Raw genomic sequence first — 11,898 nt, 5'->3', positions numbered from 1 at the left:
GCTAATACCATCCCTACAGTGAAACAGGGTGGTGGCAGCATCATGCTGTGGGGATGTTTTTCAGCAGCAGGAACTGGAAGACCCAAAGCACACCGCCAAAATATCAATGTTCACAACAACTTGGTGAATGTCCTTGAGTAGCCCAGCCAGAGCCCAGACCCAAATCCTATTGAACAACTCTGGAGAGATCTGAAAATGGCTGTAAACCGTCGCTTCCCATCCAACCTGATAGGGCTTGAGAGGTACTGCAAAGAGGAATGGGCAAAAATCCCCAAAGACAGGTGTGCCAAGCTTGTGGCATCATATTCAAAAAGAGTTGAGGCTGTAATTGCTGCCAAAGGTGCATCAAATAGGTATTCAGGTTGTGAGGTATGGCTGTGAATACTTATTTACATGTGATTTTTTTCAGTTTTTTATTTTTTTATAAATGTGCAACAATTTCAAAAAAATCATTTTTCACATTGTCATTATGGGCTATTGTTTGTAGAATTTTGAGGAAATAAAAGAATTTAATCCATTTTGGAATAAGGCTGTAACATTAAAAAATGTGGAAAAAGTGAAGCAAATATTGATATTATTATGAATGATTTTTTCAGCTGTTTCTTGATCAGATGTAAAAAAAAAAAAAAAGATTGAGAAAGTTATTATTTCTAAATTTTTATAATAGAAAAAAAATTCAAAAAAGTAAGCACTGATATACCAGTCATAATTATGCTAAATGTTTTAAGTTATATTTATTTCCTAGAAATATTTATATGGTTATTATTTCTGTTTCAAATCAACTATGCTATTCAGTACATATTCACTCAAAAAACATAAAAACAATGCATCACCAAAGATGACAAAAGAAATATGATCAATATAGATGTTAAAAAATAATTTATCAGCATTATTCAGGGGGTTTCTGTAAAGTCCATTCAGTTTATTTTACTCAGTAAACATTGACATATCCACACAGGACAAAATTACTCAATGCCATGAAATAAACCATGAATTTAAACATACAGTTACAAATTAAGCACACAAACTGAAACTGCTGGAAATGCTGAAACAGCAAGAAGTGACTCCTGAAGAATCCCAAAGGGAATTTCCATAACCAGCAACATTTAGAATATCATGGATTTAAACAGTGTTTTGACCAAATATCCCTTCGAATCCTTCTTAAAAAAAAAAAAAAAGAATTTTCCCTTTTTAAGACATGTTCAATGCAGTACAATGCACACTATAATAAGAAACTAAAATAGATTTGTTAAATTCACATTCAAGTGCTACTAAATGCAGATTTTGCAAATAATTATATTTAAGGAAAAAAGGGGAAATATTACAATTCCTAATGTGCTTCTCAAACATCGACCTCCACACCATCAATCATAATAATCTTTTGCATTATTAAGGTCAAAACTGTTTTTGTAGCACAATTAGACAAAACATCAACAGTCATTTAAAGGTGTTTTATGATCAGGAGTTAAACTAATTGATTGATTGATTGTCGCACCGAATGCATGATAGTGTTTGTGCAGACTTTGACCATCCACAAACCCTTACATTTATTGAATAGAGTTTTCTGAAAAGCACAGGGAGATATTTTTTGTTCTGTTTCGAGACTAATGTGGTGTCAACATATAAACGTATTTCCGTTCTACACATGTGGGATGGTGGAGAGATGATAACTGAATCAGCAGAGTCTGAAGGCACTTCTTCTGCAGTGTGAACTGAACCTCTCGTCCAGTCTGGAGACACATTTCACAAATTCACTTCATGTAACGTCATAAAATAAGATTGTTTTGGGGGAAAACAATACATAGAATAGTTCATCCAAAGAATGCTAAGCAATTTTTGAACTTAAACGTCATTCCAGTATTCACTGTAAACATTTAGCCTGATGGATGGTGTGTTCACACTTGAAGTTTGGTTGTCTTGGTTTATTTGGTCAAGGCTAAAAAAATAAAAATAACAGATACATTTAGTCCTGGTTTGTTTAGCGATCACAATGTCGTTTTTAAAACTGGACATCAAGCTTTTTTTGCTTTTAGTTGATAGAAAGAGTAAGCCTGTTGCCTTAAAATCAAGTAACCTGATTCATGGAGGGCCGCAGCTCTGTAGTTTTGCTCCAACACTAATCAATCACAACTGATCCATCTAATGAAGTTGTTCATGACTCTTTTGAACACCTCGATTATTTGGATCAGCTGTGGTTGATAGGGTTGGAGCAAAACTGTGCAGAGCTGCGGCCCTCCAGGAATCGAGTTTGGACCTATGAGTAAATGAATATAGTTACAAAACATACTACATTAAATTAAGTTCGCTTAACAGTTCCAAGTTGCAACGGGTTTACTCCCTTTTTTATTTTTAAAGCAAGGTCAACTTGTCACTTTTAAAGCAACAGGTTTACTCTTTAGAACAGGGGTCTCAAACTGCCGGCCCTCCCTCTGGCCTACAACTGATGTCAAAAATGGGATTCGGCCTACCAAAATATATATTTTTGAACCTCTATAATTGTGCAGTCGCGTCTAGCCACTTGTGGTTTTGACCCGCCACCTAGCCAACATTTAAAGTACTGCATTCAGATTAGTTTTACTTTCATTTTCTCTAAGTGTACAGTCGAGAGTAACACACATGCGTTTTAATTCTGTGGCTGATTTAAACGTTGAAATATATGACCGTAGGTGCTCTATTTTTACTAAAGCTCTATTTTTGTAAATATTCAAGAGTCGTTTGATTATTATCAGTTTTATACCACCTGTATTTTGTTGTTCAAACTCTTCTTCATGGCTTGCACATTATGCAGGTGGTGTAACAAATATGATAATTTTGCTAATATTTGATTCAAATGGTCTCATTTATTGGATTTTCATCATATTCTTATTAAGATTTGCATAAAAACTGTACATTGGTAAAACTGTACTGCCAGTTGAATTGATGTTAAATGTGAATATGTGCATACTTTTGCCCTCTTTATTGTAATAACTGCTTTCTGTTGTTCTTACGCAGAATAATAATTATTATGAATATTATTTGTAGTATTTCAATAGAAATACTCCCCATTCAATATGTACAACAAGAAACAAAAAGTTCGAGTTTTGACTGCATATAGTCTGTGGAAGAGTGACTGTGTGTGTGTCTAACGCTTGGCCATACGTACAACAACCACAGATATATTTCAGCAGCTGATGTGTGACACAATAAATGTGCCGATTTGCATCATCACTGGTGACAGGTAATGCTTGAAATATAAACATCATGTCTGTTGTCCTAAGATGCATCAATTACGTCAGGTTTCCACGTCTTTTCTTGTACTTGAATGTTAAAACGGCCCTCCTATGAATTGTCGGTCACTGAAATGGCCCACCGCCAATTTGAGTTTGAGACCCCTGCTTTAGAAGAAATTAATCGCTTTTTACAGTGCGATGGTATTTATAACAAAGTCAAAACAGCAGCAGGAATTCCTTCATCATACAAAAGCAAGAATATCTGCTGCAAAATCAAGTAGGACAAGAAACAAAAACAGGTATTCTTGATCATTCTTGTATTCTCATGTTGTGACATCACGCTCTGTGTTTGGTTAAAGTTTCGATGTCTTCGGTCTGCGTCGTGCTCTTATTTCAGTCAAACCACACCAGAGTTTGTTTGAAAACCAAGAGCCATCTTTTTTTTTTGTGTGTGTTCTTGGTCTGCTTGTTTGATGCATTTGCAGTGTTTACACTCGATACGGCACATCACCAAATATGTAGTTCCAGTTCCGGTAAAATGATTCAATTAAAGCACACTAAAAGGCGGGTGTACACAATGAAAATTCTGGTGGTCGGAAAAATCGCATGTTGTAAGATCCTCACATGTTACGAGCCAAGACCATATAAGCATCAGCTATTACAAGTTTCGATTTCTGATTGAGGAAAAAAAAAACAAAAAAGGCTGCGCAAATAAGGCTTTGGTGGACATGCGCCCTTAAATAGCACTAGAGTTTCTTTAAGGTGAACCAAACCTGTAAGTGTGAACACACCCAATTTGCTTCAGTTAACTAGAAGCAATTAATTGGAAAAAAAAAAGTGGTTCAAAACAATGATTTCTTCATGGTTTAGACCAGGGGTCACCAAACTTATTCCTGGAGGGCCGGTGTGCTGCAGATTTTAGCTTCAACCCTAATCAAACACACCTGAACAAGCTAATCAAGGTCTTACTAGGTATACTTGAAACACCCAGCCAGGTGTGTTGAGGCAAGTTGGAGCTAAAACCTGCAGGGACACCGGCCCTTCAGGACCGAGATTGGTGACCCCTGGTTTAGACATTCAGTAGTTCTTTAAAAAAACTGTTTTGGTTGGTTCATCATCACAACACTATTGTATGGCTTCTGAATATGCAGAATAAAGTATAAAGGCCCATTAACACCAAGAACTGTAGTGGTGATTACTGCAATAGAGATGTACATCCATGTTGATGCTGCATTGGTTCTGCCTGCCACTTTAAATCCTTGAGCTTATTAATGCTCGAAATTCAACTCTGAAATCTGGACTTTACTTGAACTGCTTTGAGGCAATCTACATTGTAAAAATATAAATGAACTATATAAATGAACATGAATTGAACGTCAGTTAGATTCTGATTGGCTGTAAGTATTATTTATTTATTTTTTATAGATTTTTTTGTGATTCCAGCACTGTGTCCCAATTGGCATACTCTCAAATAGTACATTTATATTAACAAATTGATATTAAAACTATAGTAAACTATTTAGAGTACTCTCTACATAGTTTTCAAAAAGATAATAATTGTTGTATCCCAATTCGCATTGCGTATGGTTATAGGCATGAGACGATATCCGTTTAAGGAAGTCAAGGTTTTACAACCGCCAACATTTTCTGTAATACCGTTCGTAAGGTATGTATACGATTTTTTAATAATTTTTTTTTTAGGACCACAGTATTTCTAGCAGAAAAAAATATCCAAAGATGCCATTTTAAATTGTAAAGTCGTCTGTGTTTTAGAAACAAATGAAGCAGAAGTCAATGATGATTCATTTAAACTATTTAGCCGGACGTGTTTACTGCTCCAAAAATGTCATAAATCTTTTAAAAATAGAATATATTGTTTTCAAATGGGAAAAAAAGGTTTTGTTTTTTACCCAGACATGTAAAAAGAATAGATTTTAGAGCAGTGAGCACAATACTGTGAGACCGTGAAACAGTGATATTTTTATCCAAGGTTGTCATACCGTTAGAATCCTTTACCGGCCCATGACTATATGGTTAGTCTACTATTTATGGTATAAATTCAAAATTTGTGCAAACTTTAAAGGCTATTATTGCTCACAAGACCATGTGTATTGGACATGAAGTCAACTACAAACATTGGAAAAAGTGTTACATTTCATTGACATTGATTATTATAAATATCTTGCCCTTTTTTCCTTTACAGAAGTATATTCTGTTTTGCTGAAGTATACTGTAAGCTGGCAAACTGTGACGCATATTGTTCATACATTTTATTTATTTATTTTTTGTTGATGCTATTTGTCTTTATAGTTCATGTATAATGTATTTCATCCTTGGTGTGAACTGGCCTTTAGGAACACTTTATTGGGCTGTTTTAAAGTCATTTCTAAAGCTTTTTTGGAGTTTTATGGAAAACAGCAACCAGCAGAAAGAATGTCACAAGATTCTGGAAAGGATTAAAAGGATTAATTCACCAAGATAAAAAGGAAAGAAAGAAAATAAATAGAAATGCAGTTCTGTGATCCTTCACTTAGCATACATTTGTCCCAAACTTCTATTGAACACAACAACAATAACAACAACAAAAAAAAGATATTTTGAAGTATGTTGGAAACCAGTAGCCACTGACATTCATATAATTTGTTATGGATTTTCTGTGTTGAGCAGAAAATAAAATGTTTGGAACTATTTGAGGAGGAAATATTGAGTAAACTTTCATTGTGTTTGTGTGTTTTAACCCGTTAATAAGGATAGAATAGGCCCAAATTGGGGTGAAAGATGTCGTTAAAACAATGTATTTTCCAGTAATTTCCCCCAAAACATCACACTGCACTCATCAGACATCATGGCTGCACACAAAACCAAAGGAAATGACAAAAAGTGCAAAACAAGCTCTAATAATTTAAAAGTGCAGGGTGCTAAAACACAAACACTCATATTGTTTGACAGAAAAGTGTCCCATATTACAACGACGACAGACAAACAGACAGACAGAAAGGGATTAAGCGCTACTACAGCGCTTCAATATTTACATCAAATCTGAAAAATAACTGCAGAAAGTCCATTTGTCTTAAACTACACAAGGAAAATACAGTTTATGTTACAACTTTTTTGGCATTTGTTATTCTTTTTTTCCCTCAACGTACAAAAGCCTCCTACTATACACACTGTTCTACAAATATTTATTAAGTCATACATATACATACATTTATATAGAGAGAGTTCATAACTGTACATGTGTCTAAGAGCTTCCTAAAGCTTTGGAATGTCCAGGAATCGTGGCTTTTTTCATTCGTTTTGTTCGTCAACGAGCAGTGATGTCAGCGGAGCGGCGAAGAGCTGCAGTCCCGACCGTGTCCGCCAGAGGCCGCTGTCGCCTGTTCCCGATTCTGCTGCTCGTCCTCCGTCCGCTCGGAGAGGAAGCTCTGAAACGTCTGCGCTCGCGGGATGAGCGTCATAGTCAAACTCGTACCTTGAAAGAGCCAGAAAGATCACCACGAGTGTTACTGATGCCAAAAGACATTCGCGTAAAACACACATATTCCTAGGCATCGATTAACCTGCGCTTTTGAATGCAGCATTGATCGCCTTTGTGCATTAATATCACAGTGTTCCTTAAACAAGAGGTGGGGGAGAAAAAAAGAAAGACTTTGGCAACTGTCCATGTATCAGTGTTTGGCACGCTCACGGGAGAGGAAGAAGATGGCTTAACTCGATTTTCTGGAGGTGATTGTGTGATCAATTATGGATGAGCAGGAGTAGAATATATCCAGGGTGAGATGAGGATACCTGCTCTCCGAGTAGGCGAAACACACTAAACTTGTTTCTTAACAATCCCGAGCTCATATTTATATATAGTGAGAAAGAGAGTCAAACAAACACAAGCTCACCGAAAGTGCGCACGACACGGGCTGTATTTAGAAAGCTCTTCTCAAACAGCTACTGTTAACTGGAAAGAGGAAAACTAACTTCTTACAGGTGGGTGGGCTGAGTTTGGATAAACTAAAATCTTATAATGTTACACTTTTTTTAGGAAAAAACGCAGTGCTGATTTCTGCTTCACCGCTGCGCCCCAATTCACACACTAGCGTCCTAAATAATAATTAGTGCATTCCAGTCTGCTGAGAATAGCGTGGCAAAGGTGCCTACTATTTCAGGTGGATTCCTGTGTGGGTTTTTGAGGTAAATCACACGACTGTTGTACAAAAAAGCGCACCACAGATTTTAAAATAGACTGTAGGCTATGTAAACCACCACAATTGTGTGCAAATTGGGTCAAAACTGTCAAATTATGTGTAAACTATTTTACAAACAAACATCGGGTATACGTTAGAAGGTAGTCACATGATAAATATCTTGGCTAATATAGCGTAACGCTGATGTCTATGTATATTTAGCTACCTAACAAGACATAGACATTTGCAATTTTGCATGTGCAATTTATGCTTGCATATGGTGGTTTTCAGGCAGTCGAGAAGTATTCATTCCAAAAACTGGAAACATGATGACATCGCATGATCATTCATTTACAGATACTGTTTTCAGAAACTGGCACCCTCTGGCATGATGCTCAAAGTGCTACAAGCTCTATTGCATTGTACAACTCAAATAATAATAAAAAATACACACATATACATACATACATATATATACACACGCAAAACAGTTCTGTCTGGTTTATGAATCTGATTGGCTGATAGCTGTGAGATATTTTTGCAACAGCAGCACTCCTACAGCCTCTTCACTCTTGTGTATTACTCCGCCCACATAGAGTGACAGCAGATCAATAAACTCGCTACAGTTTGACAAATATTGCAGCTGTTGGATAACATAATGTACTTCTGAGGCTTTTTAGGTGAGAATGTAGTTGATTAGATTGCAACTATGCATTTTATTAATAAGGATAATGCCAATTTTAAGGAGACAAGGACAGCATAATAGGACTTTAGGGGAGAAAAACTCAGCATTTTCTTTTTGTATTTCAAACTACAGCTGATCAAATCATTACAAAACAGGTAAGTGACACTGAGTGGGTCTCTCCTTTGTATGTTGTAATGCTGTATTTATACCATAGTAATCTGCTATTGTTTGCTTTGACTTTTGCAGGGTTAATCAGCAACCGAGAAATACTGGGAAATCTCTGTAGACTGATAGCATTTCATGCCGTTCAACCTTGTAATTTTAAAATGTGAACAAAATCAACTGTTTTGTCATCACTTCAGACATTACGCTAGAGAATCATTCAAACACTAGTTCTAAAATGAAATTTTTTGAAGCAATGGTTTTTGCTGTTCTGACATCAGCTGCAAATGTGAATGAATGGCGGAAGAAAGTAGTTCCTCATGCAAAAGGATTTTTAGACTCTGTGTTTGATTTTCTTTTTTATATACACGATTATGCCGTCAAACTGTTGTATAAACACAGTATCACATGAGTAGCAGTGCGATATAGCTGTATATCGTCACTGGTGGGACACTTGGCCTGCGACCTCAAGCATTAAATTGCAAGGTCCCGGAACAGATCGGGGTAACGGATCTGGATCCGGCTTTTTCTGGCAAAAATTAAGCCCTGTATACAAACATATCGCACTGCAACTCGTGTCATATATAGTATATATATATATAGTAAGTTAATATACGTTGATGTCTTCATGCAGAAAAACTGATTCATCTCCTTTGTGACACTTTACAATAACTTTGTGGAAACAAACTATTCCTAAAGTTTGGATAAGTTTTGCTGCAATAGTTGGCGTTGTTTACTGTATATGTAAATAACTAAATAAAACATTTTTGTTCAGTTGGACAACAAACAATACAAGCCTCAATTGAAAGAGATGACTCTGCTTGTTTTTAGAAGTTCAATCAGAATATTGGCAAAACCAAACACTGTAATAAGTGATTTGTTGACTTAAAAAGGTAAAACCCATTGCCTTAAAATGATTAAAGAAAAGTGCATAATTATAAAAAATAAGTTAAGCCAACTTAAAGGTTGTGGCACATGCGGTACAGGTGAATTGAATAAACTAAATTGCCCATAGTGTATGTGTGTGAATGAGTGTGTATAGATGTTTCCCAGTAATGGATTGCAGCTGGAAGGGCATTCGCTGGGTAAAGCATATGCTGGATAAGTTGGCGGTTCATTCCGCTGTGGCGACCCCTGATGAATAAAGGGACTAAGCCAAAGGAAAATGAATGATTGAATTCAACCAAAATTAAAAATGATCCTCAAGCCATCCTCTGTGATGACTTTTTCTGTCAAACAAACACACACAGCCAGATTAATTTGACATTTTATACTGGCTCTTCCATGCTGTATAATAGTTTTAGATAGTGACTTTTATTTTGAAGCTTCCAAAAACACAAACGTTCATTGTAAAACTAACCCATACACTACCAGGGGATTTACGCATGTCTTATGAAGCAGATCATTGTATTTTTGTTACAGTTTCCTGCAGCACCAATGCATGACACAAGACAAGCAGACAGATGTACATGACATTGTAAGAGCAGTACACTGTATAACGTTATACACCAGGTCACCTATTTTACTTGTTCATTATCTTATGTGGAAAACAGACTGTGTGGTAAGTGTTTCCCTTGAGACGCATCTATTCCCGGAGTAATCGCAACTTCCATTTGAAGCCACCTTTAACTGTGGAGAATTGAGATCAGATAGGGGAGCTGCTGTCTGAGGACTGCTTGGTGTCTACAGATGGCTCTTCACATCCAGATGTCACACTCTTGTTGTAAGTGGATTTCTGGGAGCCAGAATGAAGCCGGGTCTAGTCAGAGCCACTTGTCCTGCATGCTTGGTAAACATGTTATGCCTCTGCGGCCCCAAACCACACGTGTGTTTCCATCACCTGAGGAAACGACAACACCAGAGAAGCAGAACACCGATGATCTGAGCTGCCATGAGCTCTGTAGGACGGAGGAAATGAAGCCACGGCCAGATAAACAACACACACACCTCCATATCTGCTCAAAGTGTGGAGTCTGCAAGCTGTATCATTTTGTTATTACAAAGGCAATACAGTGTAGCTGAGCGATCCGGAGACTGTATCTTTATCAAATACTGAGAGTCAATCTGTAATGAAAAATCACTCACTGTATCAGTAGAAGGTTCTGCTCAACGAATTTCAAATACTGTAGGATGCACACAGATATAAATATGTATATAATCAAAAAGAATTTAAAAAATAATACAGTAAAACTAGAACTGAGAACTTTCTAGTGCTTTTTGTTTGTTTGTTTTAAATATGTCTCTTCTGCTCACTAAGCCTGCATTCATTTGATTGAAAGTACAGCAAACCAGTACCATTTAGACATCTTGAAATATTAACTCTTATATTTAATTTTATTAAATGTCATTTATTCCTGTCATTTCAAAGCTGAATTTTAGCATCACTCCTCCAGTCACACGAAATCTTGGTGATTTACTGTTCAAGAAATTTTTATATTTTACCTGTATTAACAGTTGAGACAATATTTATTTATTTATTTATTTTTTTTTAAGATTAGAAAGTTTGTCTGAAATTAAAAGTGTTTGTAAAACAATAAATTAAACAATTCAAAAGCTTGGATCCAGCTTTTTTTGTATTTATTTATTTAAAAATCCCCCCCAAAATGCTTTTATTTAGCAAGGATATTTAAAATTGCTCAAAAGTTATGCTAAAGACATTTATAATGTCACAAATACTTCTATTTTAGATAAATGCTGTTTTCTAATAATTGAAGCTAAAAAATAATTTTAATTTCTTTTCAACAATAATTAAAAAAAATAGCAGCAAATCAGCATATTAGAATGACTTCTGAAGGAAGTCCTGTTAATAAAAATTCAATTCAGATTTAATTTATTTTTGCCCTCATAGTTCACTGATAAGTTCTGTACAGTAAATATGCTCACATATTACAAGCGAGAAAGTTTTGAATGTAGGGTCCATGCCGCCCACCTTCGTCATTGCTACCAAACTGACCAATCACAAAGCTTGTGAAATTGATTGAAAAAATTGACATGGAAAAACTAGTTTGATTATAGGTTCTGAATGTCGATTTCGATTCATCGCCCAGCCCTACGAAAACCTAAATCAGTCATCGCAACTACCTGAAATAAGTTTAAAGAATAACAATAACTATACATGAAAAAAAAATAAGCTACATAGAAATATATGACAAACAAGACTAACAACAGAAAATAAATAATACCTCAATTACAAAACGAAAACCTACATAAAATCAAAACAAAAACAGATGCTAATCATTCAAATACAATTTCTATAACTAAAATAATATACACTCCAAAAAGAGAACATGTAAACATCAAACACTAAATGAGAAGGAAATGAGACGATCTCCCCTTAACTTCATGCGATTAAGGGAGAAACATGCACAGAAAATGCGCATTGATTTCTCTTCAAACACCAGCAGTCAAACGTTCATTGTAAGTAATAAGATGGACAGCAGCGGTGCTGTGTTCAACAGGACACTGCAGGAGCTCCAGCAAACAACATCCAGCAGCTCTCCATTCTTCTTCATTACTGACCACCAAATGATAGAAACCAAACAAGCCTTTCTGTGGCTCACTTTAAACAAGCTGCTCTTTAAGAAAATGCCTCTGTGCTGCAGATGTGTTGCTCTGAGAACCGGCCCTCCTTTAGGTGTTACACACAGACAGACACACTCTCAAGCAG

The 11,898-nt window shown here is 36.0% G+C and overlaps 1 protein-coding gene across 1 annotated transcript in view; it reads right to left on the bottom strand.

Annotated features, from left to right (window-relative positions):
* Window positions 1-5,758: 5,758 nt before the first annotated feature.
* The window catches only part of dok6 (docking protein 6), a 144,180-nt gene continuing 138,040 nt past the window's right edge, over window positions 5,759-11,898 (bottom strand). Inside the window, 1 exon segment of the mRNA XM_056450139.1 lies at window positions 5,759-6,681. Within this exon segment, the coding sequence (XP_056306114.1) occupies window positions 6,530-6,681 (152 nt within the window). The 3' untranslated portion in view covers window positions 5,759-6,529.

This window comes from Danio aesculapii, chromosome 24 (assembly GCF_903798145.1).
Source record: "Danio aesculapii chromosome 24, fDanAes4.1, whole genome shotgun sequence".
Taxonomy (NCBI): domain Eukaryota; kingdom Metazoa; phylum Chordata; class Actinopteri; order Cypriniformes; family Danionidae; genus Danio; species Danio aesculapii.
Note: the sequence above shows the minus strand (reverse complement) of the source record. Positions and strands in the feature narration are given on the sequence as shown.